This window comes from Sarcophilus harrisii, chromosome 1 (assembly GCF_902635505.1).
Source record: "Sarcophilus harrisii chromosome 1, mSarHar1.11, whole genome shotgun sequence".
Taxonomy (NCBI): Eukaryota; Metazoa; Chordata; class Mammalia; order Dasyuromorphia; family Dasyuridae; genus Sarcophilus; species Sarcophilus harrisii.
This window is the reverse complement of record NC_045426.1, coordinates 345,127,355-345,146,941: the sequence shown is the minus strand read 5'-3', so window position 1 is coordinate 345,146,941 and position 19,587 is coordinate 345,127,355. Positions and strand designations below refer to the sequence as shown.

Here is a 19,587-nt window from a genome sequence, read left to right as displayed (position 1 = left end):
TGTGCTGCACAAGAAAAATCAAATCAAACCAGTTAATAAAAAAAGAAAAAGCAGCAGCAGCAGAATAAAATGCAAACAAACAACAACGAAAAAAGTGAAAATGCTATGTTGTGCTCCACACTCTGTTCCCAAAGGTCTCTGTCTGGGTGTAGATTGCTCTCTTCATCACTGAACAATTGGAATTGGTTTGAATCATCTCATTGTTGAAAAGAGCCACGTCCATCAGAATTGATCATTGTTTAATCTTGTTGCTGTATATATTGATCTCCTGGTTCTGCTCATTTCACTTAACATCAGTTCGTGTAAGTCTTTCCAGGCCTTATAGAACAATAATATTCCATAACATTCATATACCATAATTTATTCAGCCATTCTCCAATTGATGGGCATCCACTCAGTTTCCAGTTTCTTGCCATTACAAACAGGGCTGCCACAAACATTTTTGCACATGTAGGTCCCTTTCCCTCCTTTAAAATCTCTTTGGAATATAAGCCCAATAGAAATACTGCTGGGTCAAAGGGTGTGCACTGTTTGATAACTTTTTGAGCATAGTTCCAAATTGCTCTCCAGGATAGTTGAATCTGTTCACAGTTCCACCAACAATGTATCAGTGTCCCAGTTTTCCCATATCCCCTCCAACATTCATCATTAGATAATGATTATTATCTATTATTATGATTATTATAAATTAGATAATTTCCTATCATCTTAACCAATCTCAGAGGTATACACACATTTCTTTATGAATCTCACCTCCATCTTTTAAAATCCCTGGTTTTCTTAAAGATTGCATTCAACAACTCTTTTTGTGGTGGCAAAGAATTGGAAAATGAATAGATGCCCATCAACTGGGGAATGGTTGAATAAGTTATAGTATATGAAACTAATGAAATATTATTATTCTATAAAAAATGATGAATAAGCTAATTTTTAGAAAGGTTTACACGAACTGATGCTGATTGAAACAAGCAGAACCAGAAATACATTGTACACAGTAACAGCAAGATTGTGCGATGATCAACTATGAAAGATTTAGTTCTTCTAAGCAGTTCAGTGATCTAAGGCAATCCCAACAAATTTTGGATAGAAAACGCCATCTGCATCCAGAAAGAGAACTATGGAGATTGAATATAAATCAACACATACTGTGTTCACTTTTTTTCCCCTCTTTTTCCTTCTCTTTCTGCTTTTTTCCCTGTTGTTCTGATTTTTCTCTTCCAACATGATTTATAAAGAAATGTATATTTTAAAAGTTAATATACATAAACAAAAACCCACAATCAATAAAATAAACAAATGAAAGGAAAAAAAGATTCCTTATTACTGCTTACCATAAAAGATATTATAATAATGAAAAAGTTTCAAATATTGTAAGAATTACCAAAATGTGACACAAAGACATTATGTAAGCTCATCCTGATGGAAAAATTGATGCCAATAGATTCGTTCAATGCAGAGTTGCCATAAAACTCTGCATTTTTAAATCTTTAAAAAATGCAATATCTATGAAATACAACAAAACAAAACAAAAATTGAGCTCATGTCATATTCTTCATGAGGTCTTTTCTGGTTCTCTCCCACCTTCCTCCAATTTCCTTTCTCAAACTATCTTGAATTCATTTTACATATATTCTGTATATATTTGCATGTATGCATTTTGTTTCCCCCATTAGAATGCAAGTTTCTGGAGTTTTTGGACTATTTGATTTTTGTCTTTCCTCAGAATTTAAAATAGTCCCTAGCACATGGTAATCCATTAATAAATGATTATTCATTGATTTTATTTCATTTATTTTGAGATTATATCTCCCTGCCCAGTAAGGAAACTTAACAGCCATTCACAGTCAGGATCCCACTACTGATGTGCTGGGGAGTTTTGAGCTATCCTATTTCTGAGCCAGTTTGCCCCATCTTAGTCATTTTAGTAGCCTCCTGCTCCCAAGATTCCCCATATTGATGCAAAATTTAGTATGATAACCAGATCATCTTGGCACACTGTAGCTTAGACTTATTGAGATCCAATAGCTTCAGCCTCCTCAGCAGAAGACATTTCAAGTATTAAGCACCACATCTGGGTGTTGATTGGTTTGTGAAAATCCTGTTATGGTAATCATTCATTCTATACTAAATAATGTTTGTTTCAAATAAAAATCAATTGTAATATAAATAATTGTGTTTTTGAAAGACCATTCCATATTAATAACTTATTATAATGTAGATAGTTATCACAGAATTAGATTTTATGTAATAAACAGCAAATTATAAATAACAAGTGCCGACAGTGAAAACAAGTAATAATATTTAATTATTAGCAACTTAAAATATATGGAGAAAATCATCTGCATCCAGAAAGAGGACCATGGGGACCGAATGTGATCACAACATAATATTTTCACCTTTCTTCTTGTTTTTGCTTGTTTTTTTTTTTTCTTTCTCATTTTTTTCTCCTTTTTGATCTGATTTTTCTTGTGCAACATGGTAAATGTGGAAATATGTTTAGAAGAATTGCAGATATTTAACTTATATTGGATTTCTCACTGTTTAGGGAAAGAGGTAGGGGGAAGAGATGGAGAAAAAATTGAGACACAAGGTTTGGCAAGGGTGAATGTTGAAAACTACATCTGCATGTATTTTTAAAATAAAAAGTTATTAAAATATATATTCTACAAATTTAGTTTCATAATCAAAATTTTGTAGCTACAATTTCTAAAAGTTTATCATTGCTTTCTTTTATGAGCATATATTTCAGGAGTTCTTGAAGCACTTTATCTTCATTCTAATTTCTGCAGTTAATGAGCTTACATCATATTTTTTGGATTAGAGAAAAACTATATGGGAAAGGTAAAGTCCTGGATATTCTAGGCAAGTTTTCTAGTTGACTCTTGTTAATTTAGCTTATGATTTTGAATGACTTCATGTTTTACAGTATCCAGGATGACTCAAGAAGCAAAAAAAGTCTAGGCAACTAAATAGTATAGTGAATAGATTGTTGGACCTGGAGTTAGGAAGTTCTGAATTCAAATCCTTTAGACACTTAATTAGCTGTGTGACTAGGCAAATTTTTACCTGCTTCAGTTTCCTTATCTATAACAGTACCTACTTTCTTGGGTTGTTGTGAAGATAAGATGAGATTATATTTGTAAAGTGATTTGTAAACCTTAAAGTGCTATATAGACACTAACTATTATTTCTATTTAGTGGGCAGCATTTATATGTTATTTTTCTTTTTTAAGACACACCAGAAGCTAATATCCTATCAAATTTTGCAAGAGAAAATGCAGAAGCAACAGCTCTAGATGATGAGATTGAGGCTCAATTAAAAGAATCTATAAATCGTAAGTAATTCTTTAAATGTTCCTTTAATTTTTGGACAGGCCAAAATCTTAATCTTTGCAGCTTGGTTTGATGTAATGGAACTTTTAATTAGAGCAAAGGAAATCATATTTTTATTTTATAATTATACTATCTTCCCTAAAATAAGTGATGCTACTAGAATCTTTTATTATTATCTGTTATGTAACTTAAGTACTCTATTTAGTTTTATCTCTCATTTATGCAAAACTGGCTGGGGAAAAGAGACAGGTTTCACTTTGCTTCGGAATGAAACTTCCTAACAAAATTTAATAGATCAAAAGTCTTATCATTTCAGGAAACACTAATTGAAACATCTTTTCATCTCAGAAGACCAATGATTAAATTGACTTAGAAATGAAACTAATAGTTCACCATATAGATATGGTCACCGTGAGCTATGCCAAAAATAGATTTTGTTACTGGTTTTTCTTTGTATATTGTAGCATGTTCCATACCAACTCCTTTTGCTGTTGGATCTCACAATTACTAATTGATCAATATTTAGCAGCTATCCTATTATCCACAAGGAATGACTGGCATAGCAAGGTTTTATTTGAGTGTGAAAAGTAATTTTAAATATATCAGAATATTTTGATATAGTTTAGAAACTACATCAATAAACAACAAAATTGTGAATGTTTTGGGATAGCAGTAATTTATAAAGTAATATTCTAGAGAGAAGATAAAGTTAATGTGCATCTGAAAGTACCTTATTGCATTTTTAATGAGTACCATATACAAAAATGTAGTGAATATTTTGAAATAAAAATATAATAAATTTCATAACAATTAGTAAATGTTAACATTAGCTTGCTTTTTCATTTTATATATGCTATATTAAAATTTATTTTGTTTTTAATTTTGTTGTTAGAAATGATGGAATGATATATGTCTTTTTTACTTTTAGTACAGACAATAGTTGATGTTTATACAGTAGAACAATTAAAGGCAGTAGCCTTGAAGAATGAGGGGAAAACTTACCCCTTTTATGGCATTCTTTATGCTTACATTTCTACACTGAACATTGATAATGAAACTGTGAAAGTAGCACGAACCAGATGGTAAGCAGCCAGGTTATTTTTAATAAATATATTTTTGTCTGAAAAAAAGAAGTATTGTTAAAAATATAATAGGAGTTTTAGGAAAGAGAAATAAATTATTTAAACTTGGAGTAAATAAGTGAATGAATATAAAAAAAGCATTCATAAAATAAATGTTTGTTATGTGCAAAGCACGGCTAAGCTCTAGAAATACAAATAGAGATCATTACATATTTCAAATAATCATTCAGAAAATACTATATTTATAATGGCTAACTAGTTAAATTCAAACATTGGTCATGTATTTTAAAAATCCCATAATTTTAATAAATTAAAAATAAATAAGTATTGACATGTTTTATTTGGAGTGATATATTGTTTAAAAATTTAGTATATGGTAAATTTTGTGACATTTACAAAAACTTAATGAAAAATAATGATAATCTCCCAACCTTCATTTCATAAACTATTTTCATAAACCTTAATCTCTAAATTTTATATCTTGGTGCCAAGAAATGCTAGGTCTTAGAGGGGGAAATGTTATTCAACAATTTGCCCATGGATTAAAATCATAGTACATTCAGATCTATACAAAGAAATTTTTTGAATTTTTATTGAAATAAAAAATGGGAAAATAGAGTTGCTATCTAAAGGCAGGGATTGTATCTACATGTCTATGAGAGAAACAAAAAGAGAAAGTTTAAGGCTTTTGCTAAATTATATATATATCAAATCATTTTGGTGGACTTTTGTTGTTGTTGTTGAGGCATTTAGGGTTAAGTGATTTACCCAGGATCACACAGCTAGTAAATGTTAAATGTCTGAGGTCAGATTTGAATTTAGGTTCTCCTGACTCCAGAGCTGGTATTCTATCCACTGTGCCATCTAGTTCCCAGGTGTGTTAATTTAAGTATTACAGTTATCCCTTTCAAATCTTGGGACCTAGAGGCATAGTGTGATCTGGAAAATCAGTGTAAAATTTTTTGACCCTTCCATCATATTGGAGAAGTCTTTTGATTTGATTTGAATAACAGATTTCCATTTAGAACAAAATATATTTTGAATAAAATTTATTTGTCAGTCCTTAAGACACAGTAATATTCATTTATCACAGGTTTGCTCAATTAATGCACAAATGTTTTGTTTCTCACAGATAATGTTGCTATGTATGAATATTTTTGTATGTGTTTTTTCTTGCTGTCAGTGACATCTTTGTATTTAATGCCTGTAGTGGAAACTCTGGATCAAATACATAGATTTTTATTTATATAGTCTAAAAATTAGGAAACCCTGCTAGCCATACCTAGCTGTGGGACCATGGAAAGAACTTCTAGTCTTTGTATTACAGTCTCTAAGATTATGACTTCAGAGAAGGTGCCAACCTACATTAAGAGAGAAAGTTTCCTTATCTAGGAGCTCCTATATATTATTTCTATTTTTCTGTCTTTTACAGTTCAGGCTGTGGTTATTATGTCAATGAAGCATCTAACACTTGTACATCTCCATTCTGCAACAAAAATTCTTCAGGACATAAATCTGTATTTCTCAGCTTTGATTTGCTGATTGATCTCACTGATCATACAGGCACTCTCCAATCCTGTAACCTTACAGGAACTGTTGCTGAGGAAACTCTGGGCTTCACGGTAAATATCTTTTTAAGTTTATAAATATTTTCACACTGACCCATTTTTCTTAATTTTAAGAAAATTGTTTTTTACGTTACTATATTGTTTCCACGTGGCTAAAGATATCAGTCAGGTTATTTTAATACATAAGACAAATACATTTATGCATAGGTTGGCCTATTTTAAACAAATTCTTTTTAAAGTCACACTAGGATATATATATATATATATATATATATATATATATAATGATCATCTTGATCACAGTAACTGAGGCCTTTGGTCAAAGAAGAAAATTATGTTTAAAGATAATTTTTAAATAATAGTGGGTAAAATATGAGCTTGGGAGAATTCCATTAATCATAAGGTAGTTTGAAGTATTGATAATACATTGGTTGAAAATGTTTTCTATGCTGTCAGGATTGAATATAGATCACAGAATAATTTTTTCATCTTTTTTTGTTGTTAGCTTGCTTTTTGTTTTCTTTCTCAATTTTTTCTTTTTGATCTGATTTTTCTTGTGCAACATGATAAATGTGGAAATATGTATAGAAGAATTGTACATGTTTAACAAATATTGGATTACTTACTGTCTAGAAAGGAGGTGGAAAAAGGGAAAGAGAAAATTTTTCAAGGGTGAATGTTGAAAACTATCTTTGCATATATTTTGCAAATAAAAAGCTATTCTTAAAAAAAGAAGAAAATGTTTTCTATGTAGAAATTTACATAACATAATTAACAAATATTTGAGCTTAATATAACTAGTGGTACTTGGACAGGGTATTAGTTTCTTAATGTAAAAAGTTCCTAGATATTTTTCAATACATCTTTGTCTCAAATGTAGTTTCTTCTATATGAAGGAGGAACATTTCCATATTAAGTAAGCTAATTGGTTGCCAATGAGTCATTCCTTATTCAGGTTCATGACCTTCTTTGCCTTCCTTTCCTTACCACTTATATCAGAAAAACTGGTTAAAGATCAGTGCAAATAAAATTCCATTTCCAGTTAGTAATTTTAAGTTTCATATTATCCTCATCTTACAGTTTCTATCTTTCTGTATTTAATATATTTTATTTTTTTTAATTAGGTACATGAATTTCTTGCACTAACAGAAGAACAGAAAACAACAATAAAATGGCAATTTCTCTTGGAAAGAAGCAAAATTTATTTAAAAGTTGGTGAATTTTGTGACAATATTTTGTGTTATAAATCCAAACAAGTTCTAGTAAGACACAAATTCATCCCTCTTGGAGGAACCGACTTTGTGTAATCTTTATATCTGAACACAATAAATCAGGAAATTGATTAGTTTAATGAAACCTGATATACAGATCTGTGTATATGTTAAAACACAAATGGAAAGATGAGTATTTTCCACTACTCTGAAGAAAACAGATCAGCAACAACAATGACAAAACTATCTGCCCAAGTATATTAAGCCTTAGTAAAGTAAATAATTACCATATACATGTTGGAATCAGCATGCTAAAATTCTTCATTTTTAGCTCTTATAATAACACTTTTAATTTTATTTTATGTGAGCAACTAATTGTCATTTAGACAATCTGTTATAAGACAGACATCACAACCAATTATCTGGGAACATAGCTAGATCCTACCTCCTCCCTTAGGTCACTGATGTGTATTATTAAATGAATTTTGGTCATGCTATGTTCTCTTGAGGCCAGGGGCCCCCTAACAAACTAATCAAGTAATCATCTAGTAAATTCACACTATCAACACTATCAACTAGCAACAAAAATCACACATCTTTCTCTGGGGCGTTTATAATGTGCTTCCTATAAGGTGTAAAGGATCAGTTTTGTTTTAAATGTTCCACAGTAGCATGACATTATATGAACTTCAGTATTCACCTTTATATTAAAAGTACTAAAATTCAATTCCCAGTTCTGCATTTTCTGTCATAGTATTATTCCCAAAAGATACAGGAAATTGCATAGGAGAAAACCCATGCTAATTCACTGTCATATATAAAGAACTGATAACAAAATAAATCCATTTTAAAACAACTGTCAGTATATTTTGTCTTCCTATCATATCCTTAAAAAAGAATACTGATATAAATTCCTTGATACAAAGGTTGTTTCATTTCTGTTTTTGCATTCTAACAAAGGATTCTGCACATAGAGCTTAATAAATGTTGAATTAAACTAAATGGTCCCTGTTTCTAAAGCAAGGCAATTCCCAAAGCACTCTCCCCCAAAAACAATTTTGGATAAAGCATTTTTAGCCTGGAAAATAGTAAGTGTTTAATTAATGTTTATTGACTGACTCTAGGAACTTGTGCTTTTGATATACTCTGTGTGTGTGTCTCTGTCTGTCTCTCCCTGTCTCTGTGTTTTTTTTCTGTTTGTCTCTGCCTCTGCCTGCCTGTCTCTCCCTCTCTGCCTCTCTTCTCTGTCTCTCTGTCTCTGTCTCTCTCTGTCTGTGTGTATATCTCTCTCTCTCCCTCTCTCTCTTTCCCTCTCTCTCTCCCTCTCTCCCTCCCTCTCTCTCTTCTTCCCTCCCTCCTTCCCTCCCTCTTTTTGTTTCTCTCTCTCTCTCTCTCTCACACACACACACACACACACACACACATGCAATCTTCAGTCTTTCCCAGCTTCCCAGCTTCTTCCCCATTGCCCCTTTTTTGGGTATTTTCCTATCCTTAAACAAACTTCACTTGTGCACTAATTTTTCTCTTGAATTTCTATACCACATCAACTTCCATTTACATTTAATTTTCTCAAAAGCATCTTAAACTCAGCATGTTTAAAATGAAATTTATCTTCCTGCCTATATCCTCCTCTTCTCCAAATTTCCCAATTTCTGTTAAATGAACCACAATCCCCATCTTCACAAATCTAGAATCATCTTCAGCTCTTCATTTTTTCTCATCACCATATCCAATCAGTTGCCAAGTCTTATCAATTTTCTCTACAGGGTGTTTTGCAACCATCCTCTTTTCTCTCTCCATTCAATCAGCACTCTAATTCAGACGTTCATCACTTCTTAACTGTACCATTGAAATAGGCTCCTAGTCTCCCTACCTTCTATTGCCACCAGGACAAAGTACAAACTTTTCAGCTTAACATTTACAACCTTTCATAGCATGGTTCCAGCTTATCTTTCTAGAATTATTTCCCATTATTCTTCTTCTCTTGCCAAACTGGTCTACTTATTGTTTCCTACATTTTTCATTCTATATCTCCTAAACTTGGAGGGCAAAACCTTCTCATTTCCATCCCTTAGAATTCTTAGCTTCCTTCAGCCTAGTTTTTGAAGGTCTTTTCCAAATTCATTATATATACTTTTCTATGTAAATGCTGTATCTCACCAGTGGAGTATGAGCTCCTTTTTGGAAAGGACATTTAATTTTGGTTTTGTATAGTCAGAATGCTTGATAAATGTTTATTGAATTGAATTGTTGTGCTCTGTAGTACTTTTAAAAGGGAAATAAATTTAAATACTTTCAAAGCACATGTTAGTAACATGGATAAAGCTCAATATTCATCTAGTTCATATTTTTATTAAGAATTATGTTGTTTTAGGCAGAGAGGTGGCACAATGGATAAAATTCTGGCCCAGGAGTCAGGAAGACCTGAGTTCAAATATGACCTTGCTAGCTGTGTGACTCTGGGCAAGTCATTTAACCCTGCCTTGCCCCTTCCCCCCCCAAAAAATTATGTTGTTTCAACTTATTTTTAAAAGTTTTATTGATGCCTTTTGTTTTTATATCAATATTTTCCACTTTACCTCTACTCCTAACCTCTAATGCTTACTCATTGAGGCTACTCTTAGTAAAGAAAGGAAATAGTTTAACAGAATCCACACATCAACCCTATGACAAGATATATAATATTCTACATAAACAGTCCCCAAAATCTTCAACTAAAGGGAAGAGATACATTTCCTCATCTCTTTTTGGGAGTTAAAATTATTCATTATAATTATTTCTTTTATCAGTGACTATGTAAAATTGTGATCAGTTTTAGATTTAATATTGAGATCCTGATGTCCATTAGATCTATATTTGCATTGGTTTGAGAACATATGTTAATGTTAATAAAGTTTACCATACAATTCTTCAAATACAAGGTATTAAAGTATTTTTTTTCTTCCCATACAGTTTGTATTATCACCCAAAGCAAGAAGTGGATTGAAAATTAATGTGCTTTCATGCAAGCTCGCTGATCCTGTTGAAACCAGTAGAATATTATCTGGAAATAGTAATAAATTTGAAAATCTGAAAAGCCACTAAAAGTTTCAAGTATTTTGAAAAAGTAATATGTTTTTTAAAAAGTGAAAAATATTTAAATTGTACTTTATTCAAATATTGTATCTTCTTGTTGCAGTAAATTCTTATACTATTTTCTCCTTATAGATTAAACAACTATTTAAGATCAATCTTTATAAGTTTGGACAGAGTTGCAGGAAAATAGTCACTGAGCTCACATTTTCTAAGACTCTAATTACTGGATTAGTACAATTTTTTTTTTTTCAAAAAAAAAATTTTCACTAAGTTGGAACATGGTTCGTCAAGACTAATAAACCTTATTGACCTTTCCTACAGGAATGTGTGAGTTCTTTACCTAGTAATTTTGTGCTTCCTATATCCTCCCCCCACAACCCTCAATCCTTTTATCTTTCCAGAAGAAAAACCTTAAAGCTCAAAATCTTATTTCAGAGTGGAGTGGATGTGGCTCTCTAAAGTAGAAAAATAAAATCTGTGACATGGAAAGAAAATTGTCAGTGTCAGAATGAAAGTTGAAGTAGTCCAGTGACAGTATGGTACAACTAGTCTGTCAGTACCTTGGGGGAGGTGGGGCGGGGAGAATCTACATTCTATGATGACAAAACAACATTATTCACATTTTCCCGAAGGTTTAATGACTTGCAGATTTACATCTAAGCTTCTGAGTCACCTGGGAGGAGATTGGCTTCAAAAGTTTTACTACTTTAGAGAAGCGTTGTAGTCTCAGGAACTTTAAAGGTTTGGAAATTCCCAGGGATATTAAATTATGAGCCTCTCTTAACTCAACTTTTCTCATATCTACACCAAAGAAGTTGATCAGTTAAAGACAGCAACAAATAGCTCTTGTGTCCCACTGTATTGAATTCAAACTTGAAAGATCAACTACTATAATCAACATTGTCCTACAGTCTTCAAGAATTATGTCAACATTTGGGGGTCAGTAATTCAAAAGGGATCACTTCAACATCAAGACTCAAAGTATAAAGTAAGTAAAAATCTTTTATAATCCTACTGTTAGTAGACAGAACTTATACTCAATTTATCAGGAAAACCATGCTTTATCATACTTTAGTAGTATGTCATATTTTGGGAGATATGACTAAATTCAAATCCATGTTAGAAAATTATCCTTTCAGTATGGCACAATGGAAAGAACACTGGATTTGGGATCAAAAGATGTGGATTCAAGGCCCTTTGAATCTCTGTTATTTACTTACATATGGAACCATAGTTTAGTTCTCAAATTATGGTGATTTCTTCATCTTTAATATAGGAATATCTGAATTAACTACTCCATAGGGTAGTTATTAGAAAATGGTTTATAAATCTTAAAGTTCTATATAAGGTGTAAGTTATTGTTGTTAAGCTAATATCCTCTTGAAAGTACACTAATTTAGTAAAGAAGGCCCTTAATTAGAGGTTATCTAATCCAGTCCCATCATTTCACAGAGCAGGAAACTGAGGCCCAAGGTAATCCAGGTATTGTAGGTCCTCAAACTATGACTGTGGTGATTCACTTCATAGTGTGGTTTCTATGATTCTTCTTCCTGTTTTTAAAGGGATATGTTTGCTTAGAATTTTGAAATTGCAAGTTTTAGTTTTTCTTACTTTGGGAAATATAAATGAATTTTTTATTATTATGAGAAAATATACTCATGTATGCTCATATTTATAGATAGCCATATTAATAATAGAGATTGTGGATAATGGAAATTCATTCTTCCTCCCCTATAGAATCTGAATTAAACTCCTATTCTTATGGGGGGAAAAAAAACATAAATACCTCCACACAGCCTTTGTGATCTTTACTTGAGAAATCCAGTGACACAATACAGGCAATTTAAGAAGCAGAATTCCTTGGAAAGACCCATCTTGACCCAAGCAGCCCTAAAACAACTGAGATTCTATATAATAGGGACTAATAAAATAATGATTTTGCCATTGCAAAGCAAAAATTCTTCATCACTGAGCTTTATGCCATCTCCAGAAGTGACCAGGGAAGCTTACCTTCACTCATGCTCCATGGGATTCTTTCCTTACCAGTTTAGATAATATGTTTTAAAAACTCTTGTGTTTTTTTAAATTTATTTGTTTAGTATTTTATTTTCCCCCAATTACATTGTAATTACAAATACAATTTTTAATATTTGTTTTTAAGATTTTGAGTCCCAAATTCTCTTCTCTTTGAGAAGGCAAGTAATTAGATATAGGTTATATATGCATAGTCATGGAAAACATAATTCTCATATTAGTTATATCACAAAAGAAAAACATAGATTCCCCCAAAAAAACTTAATGAAAAATAAAATTTTTAAAATATGCTTCAATTTGTATTCATATATCATCAGTTCTTTCTCTAGGGGATCATATTTTTCCTATGTCCTCCAGAGTTATCTTGAATCATTCTATTGCTGAGAATAGCTATGTCATTCACAGCTGATCATTTATATAATATTTCTGTTCTTATGTGCAATGTTCTCCTGATTCAACTCATTTCACTTTGCATCAGTTTATACAAGTCCTTCCAGTTTTTTTGAGAGATTCATGCCTATTTCTTTTTTTTTTCTCAAAAATATTTTATTTTTCCAGATACACATAATTTTCAACATTCATTTTCTTTTTTTTAATTGTTTTTATACTTTTTATTGAAGACTTTTATTTTCAAAACATATGCAAGGATAAATTTTCAACACTGACTCTTGAAAAACCTTGTGTTCTAATTTTCCCCCCATTCCCTTCCCTAGATGGCATATAATCCAATATATGTTCAACATGGTAAAAATATATGTTAAATTCAATATATGCATACATATTTATACAATTATTGTGCTGCACAAGAAAAATCAAATCAAACCAGTTTAAAAAAAAGAAGAAGAATGTAAACAAGCAACAATGAAAAGAGTGAAAATGCTATGTTGTTTGAATTCCCAATCCCTATATTTTTGCCTGCCTACATTTTGGATTTCCTTCATAGACTAATTGTACAATATTTCAGAATCTGATTCTTTTTGTACAGCAAAATAACATTTTGGTCATGTATACTTATTGTGTATCTAATTATACTTTAATATATTTAACAGCTACTGTTCATCCTGCCATCTGGGGGAGGGGGTAGGGGGAAGAAGGGGAAAAATTAGAACAAAAGGTTTGGCAATTGTCAATGCTGTAAAATTACCCATATATATAACTTGTAAATTAAAAAAAAAAAAAATAGAACCCTGTGGGGGCCCATAAAAAAAAAAAAAAAAAGAAAAAGAAAAGAAAAGAATGAAAATGCTATGTTGTGTTCCACACTCTGTTCCCAAAGGTCTCTCTCTGGGTGCAGATGACTTTCTTCATCACTGAACAATTGGAATTGGTTTGAATCACCTCGTTGTTGAAAAGAGCAGCATCCATCAGAATTGATCCTCATATAGATTTGTTGCCATGTATAATGATCATCCTGGTTCTGCTCGTTTCACTTAGCATCAGTTCGTGTAAGTCTCTCCAGGCCTTTCTGAAATCATCCTCCTGATCATTTCTTATAGAACAATAATATTCCATAACATTCATATACCATGACTTATTCAGCCATTCTCTGGATGGGCATCCACTTTCTAGTTTCTAGCCATTACAAAAAGGGCTGCCACAAACATTTTCCTTTTCTGTCCTATTAGCTAACTAATACGTGTGATGTAGTATCTTAGAACTGTTTTAATTTGCATTTTTCCAATCAATAGTGATTTAGAACATTTTTTCATATGGCTATAGATAGCTTTGATTGTTTCATCTGAAAACTGACTGTTCCTATCTTTTTGTCATTTATCAATTGGGTAATGACTTCACATTCCCCCTTGTTAACCAAACGAGTAAATGGGAAACATTTCAGTCCTCTACTCTTATCCCTTTTAACCAATCAAAAATCCCGAAGTATAGATCTAGAAGCAGAGGTAAGAAAGAGCACTTTGGTCCTCATTATTCACTATCCTGGAACCCATGAAGCATCTCTTACACATGGCAGAGATGGAATTTTTTCTATTAAAAGAAAAAGCAGGGGTGGGAAGGGGAGGAGAGAGACACGAAAGCTGAAGCTCCATTTTTTTCACCTGCTATACTATCATTTCAGTTTTGACACAGATTTGCAGAACTGCACTATTTTATTCTAATCTCCAATCTACCTTAAACCACAGGTGACTGTACATAATCCCTTTTGATAAATCTCTTCTGAACATAGCTTACATATGAAATGTAAGGATTTACATTTGAAAGGATGTACATATGAAAGGAAGAATTTTGCCCTTTCCCCAGTTTGTACATTGCATTATCACATAATCACTCATTTGGAAAAGACTTTTCTGCCAAATGAAGGAATTCAGAGAGCCCTTGGCTACATTATGAAAGGCCCTAATTTAATAGGTTACAAAAGGTCAATCCAGAATTAAAAGCCAGGTTCTCCTACTACACATACATCACCCTTCTTCTGTACTATGCTAGGGATTTGCATTTAAGATTGAAAACATTATAACCCTTTCAAAGAAAAAAAAAAAAAAATAACCCTTTCAAAGAAGGGACAAAGGTCTTTCTATTTGAAGCTATGATATATAATGATGATATAAGAAGAATTAGTGCTACTAAGTCTAGACACAATTCCAAAATGAACTTACTGGTATATGGTAGTGATCTTTTACAATATTGCAATTTTGTTAATAAATTTATTGTAAATGGATACCTAAAACTTAGGTATAAATTCATTCCCAGAACAGAAAATACTATTATCATCTTTATCTTTAACTGTCTTAAAAAAAAAATGTCCCCATCTTTTGGGCTACCATTCTTGTCTCTATTTCTGCTAGGATTTCTGTATTATTCCTATTAGCTATCTCATATCATTTATTGTTCTACATTTTATACTTCTTGAGATAAAACAGGTTGACTTTTGAACTTTGTTTAACCTTCTAGCAGTACTTTTCCAAATTTTTCAAGATAGTCTTCCTTCAATTGTTTTTTACTAAGTATTCCAGTTTGATGCCTTGTGGCCATATTAGGTTCAATAAATACTTTAACATATCTTTATCTAACTTTGATATATGATTACAGCAATGAAAATGACATCTTAAAATGTTTCATTTTAATCTTGGCTTCATCTAGTTTACTTACTGAATGAACTTAACCTGGAGTTTAATCATCCAGTCTCAAAACCTTTGGATTATTTTTTCCTAATTCCTTTTCTCTGATAGCAAATTAATTACCTAATTTTTTCCATTTCAATGTTAAAATCTGTTCCCTTGCCTACCACTGCTGTGGTACAGACGACTTCACTACCATCTTCCTGGACTATAGTTCCAAAAGTTTCTTAACACTTCCTCACTCTTGCTCTCTTTCAACCTATTCTTTGTTTCATTTTTAGAATAATCTTTTTTTTAATGTGTCATACTTCTCAGATCAGAAATCTTTAGTGGGTGCCAGGTCCCTAACATCCATCATGTAAGCAGCCAGATTGTAAAAGGTTTTAAATGTCCAAATAGTTTGTAATTTATTCCAGAGGCAACTGAAAAGCACGGAAGCTCCCTGCATAGTGTTGTGATATGGCAAGACTTGTAATTTAAGAATTCATCTTTTTAAAAACAAATGTTAAAAAAACTGTTTTAAATATAACTGGGGAAAATATTTTATAAATTAAGACAAAAAGAATTCATTTTAATAGCTTTTTATTTTTCCAAATACATACAAAGATAGTTTTCAACATTCACCTTTGCAAAACTTTGTTTTTCTCCTTCCTCCCTCCTCCATAAACAGTAAGCAATCCAATATAGATTATACATGTGCAGTTCTTCTAAACATATAAGAATTCATCTTTAGGGAGACAGAGGTCAGTGAATTGTTTGAGCTCAGGAATGCCAAGGTGCAGTGTGCTAAATCAACCTGGTCTCTGCACTGTCTGGCACTACTGTGGTAACCACCAGAAGCAGAAAAACCATCAAGCTGCCTAAGGAGAAAAAAACTAGTTCATTTCAGAAATGGAGCAGGTCAGAGCTCCCTTGACAATCAGTGGTGGGATAGGGGTCCATGATTAAATATTGATGGGGAAATCCAAGGGAAAAAAAGTCACAATCATTTTTCTAGTCCAGCACAGCATTAAGTGATAGGCAGAAGGTTGTACAGACACTGGGGACAGTGTGGCCAGGAGCACCAAGGTTAGCTCACTCCAGCACGGGAAGAGGCTGTACACCAGGGCAGGAGGAGGTTCCGACTTATTCTGACAAGTCCCAGATCCAAGGAGGACTGAGAATAAGCTCTATTACCCAGGAGTGGCTCACCAGAGTAAGAAACAGTCTTATCCTGTGCATCAATCAAAAAGCTAATTCAGAATCATGCAGCAGTGGTGTGTGGCCTAGATCCTGAGAGCAGAGTAGGGTCTGAGTTCCAGTTTCTGAAGCATGTAGAGAAATAAGCAGGGCAGGCTGAGAGTATTAGGGTGTAGCAGCAGTTTACTATTGCTCAGAACCATCCCAGGTCAAAAAATCGCAGAGCTCAAACCAGGTAGTGGTTTGAGAGCAGTGACCAGACTTTTTTCATGGTCAGACTACTTTGGAAGCACTGAAAGTTTGCAATTCCCCTTCATGAATGTTTCTGAGAGACTGGAATAACATCACATTCAATACTCCAGGAAAAGAAAGAACAGAACTGGCCCATATCTTCCCTCCAGAAATGCAGAGAGCTTGGTCTTCACATCAAGCCTGATGTCAAAAAGTTATGTGAAATAATGAGCAAACAAACAAAACAAACAAAATAATTCTATCATAAAAAGTTAATATAGTTATAGGGATGTTCAAGACACAAACCAAAAGAAGAGAATTACTCCAAAATATCTACAAGTAAATACTCAGATAAAAACACAGCCTGGAGAAAAATTCAACTAGAATTTCTGGAAGAAATGAAGCAGTTTTTTAAAAAGTTAATTTTATTAAACAAATAAAATGAAAATGTTAGAAGAAAAAAGTGGGGGAAATGAAGGGGAAAAAAATAGAAAGGGAATTAGTAATTTAACACAAGAGATAAAAAACCTTACCCAAGCTAAAAGCTGCCTGAAAATTAGAACAGACCAAATGAAAACCAATGACTCCATGAGACAATAAGAATATTAAAACAAAATCAAAATATTAAAAAAAAAGAAGAAGAAAAGAAAAGGTTTCTCACAACAAAAATAGGTGACCTGGAAAAAGGATCAAGAAGAAAAAAAAAAAAGAATCCTGAAAACCATGAGCAAAAAAATCTAGACACTATTTTTCAAGAAATCACAAATTTGCTTAGATCTCTTAGAACAAGAGGGAAAAATACAAATATAAAGAATTCGCTGGTTAATTTTTGAAAGAAATCCCAAAATAAAATCTTCCAGGAACATTGTCCAAATTCAGAGCTTTCAGGTAAAAAGAAAAATAGCTCTGGGTTTCAAGCAACCAGAAAGAAATGTAATTACTGAAGAGTAAGGCAGAATCACATATGATTTAGCTGCCACCATTATGAAGAAGAGGAGAGCTCAGAATATGATCTTTCAGAAGGCAAAGATACAGACTGTGAAAACAGAATGAATAATCAGTTTACTAGTCACCTTGATTTGCTTGAGCTCCCTTTTTATAAAGGAGAGGCTGAACAACAATGAGAAAATTATCTTACATTAAAAAAAATTATCTCATATAATCGGGGGTACAAATAAAAGACTATTAAGATGAGGGGAAAGGGGAAGCAGTAGTGGCTGAGATTTGAATTTTTCATCTGAATTGGTCAGAGGGAAAAATTATGCATATTCATATCTAGGTACAGAAGTACATTTGACTAAGAGAAACAAAAAAAGGGAGAAGGGAAGCACACTAAAAGAGTAATTAGATCAGCAAAACAAAATTAAGAATGTACAAAAATACTTAATTCTTTTGAGGTGGCAAAGAATTAGAATCTGAAGAAGTATTTTCCATCAAGTGGAGAATGGCTGAGCAAGTTACAGTGTTGAAATGTGACAGAATCCTATTGTGCTATAAGAAATGATAAAGGGAATGGTTTCAGAGAAATCTGGGAAGACTTGTATGAACTGATATAGAATGAAGTAAAAAGAATCAGGAGAGTAATTTATACAACCATAAACAAAAGCTGAAAGGCTTAGCTCTATTCAGTGTGATGATTAATCATGATTCCAGAAGACTAATGATAAAACATGTTATCCACTTCCTGACAGAGAAGTGAAAGACACAGAAATGCAGAATAAGAGATCTATCTTCTCTTTGTTGTGGCCAGTGCAGAAATTTGTTTTGCTTGATTATATGTTTCTAACAAGAGTTTTCTTTATCTTGTTTCTTAAGAGGGAGGGAGAGAAGGCAGATTTTTGTTTCTTTGAAAAAAAATATAATGAATTTAATATTTTATATTTTAAATTTATATTTTATATATTAATTTATAATATATTATAAAATAACAAAATTTAATAAAATAGATGTAAACCTGACCTGTATCCTCAGTTAGTAAATGGTCTAAGAATATGGCCAGGCTGTTTTTAGAAAAAACAATCAAAGCTAACTAGAATCATATGAAAAACATGTTCTAAATCATGGAAAAGTGCAAATTAAAATAATTTTGAGACAAATAATGACAAATGTGACAGAAAAAAGAAATGACAAATGTTTAAGTAAATGCAGAAAAATTGGGACACCAATGCCTTGTTGGTAAAATTGTGAACTGACCAATCATTCTGGAAAGCAATTTGGAATTATATCCAAAGAGCTATATAAAACTGTGCATACCCTTTGACCAAACAATAGTACAACTAGATTTGTATCCTAAAAGGATCAAAGGAAAAGGAAAAACATGTATATGAACAAAACTATTTATAGCAATTCTTATTGCTGTGGCAAAGAATTGGAAATTGAGGAGCTATCCATCATTTAAAGAATTGTTAAACAAAATATGATACATAATTGTGATGGAATCCTGTTATGCTAAAAGAAGTGATAAGCAGAATGACCAGGAAAAATTGGAAAGACATATATAAACTAATGTAAAGCAAAGAAAGCAAAACTAGAACATTGTACACACTAACAGCAATATTGTATGATAATCAACTGTGAATTCTTTAGTTATGCTCAGCAAAACAATGATCTAACAACTCCAAGAGACTCATGACCTAGAAAAAACTGATAAGTCTGAATGAAGATTGAAGCATATTTTTTTGTTTCTTTTGTTTGTTTTGGTCTGCTTTTTTTTTTTTTTTTTTTTTGCAACATGGCTAATATGGAAATGTTTTACATGATTTCATATGTATGATCTATATCAAATTGCTTCCCTTCT

At 32.1% G+C, this 19,587-nt stretch overlaps 1 protein-coding gene across 1 annotated transcript in view; it reads left to right on the top strand.

The window, feature by feature from the left end:
* The window catches only part of MEIOB (meiosis specific with OB-fold), a 46,850-nt gene extending 36,137 nt beyond the window's left edge, over positions 1-10,713 (top strand). The window contains exons 10-14 of the mRNA XM_031945821.1: positions 3,234-3,335; positions 4,262-4,415; positions 5,848-6,037; positions 7,108-7,194; positions 10,150-10,713. Of these exons, the coding sequence (XP_031801681.1) occupies positions 3,234-3,335; positions 4,262-4,415; positions 5,848-6,037; positions 7,108-7,194; positions 10,150-10,281 (665 nt within the window). The 3' untranslated portion in view covers positions 10,282-10,713. The remainder of the gene's footprint in view (positions 1-3,233; positions 3,336-4,261; positions 4,416-5,847; positions 6,038-7,107; positions 7,195-10,149) is intronic.
* The last annotated feature ends 8,874 nt before the right edge of the window (positions 10,714-19,587 follow it).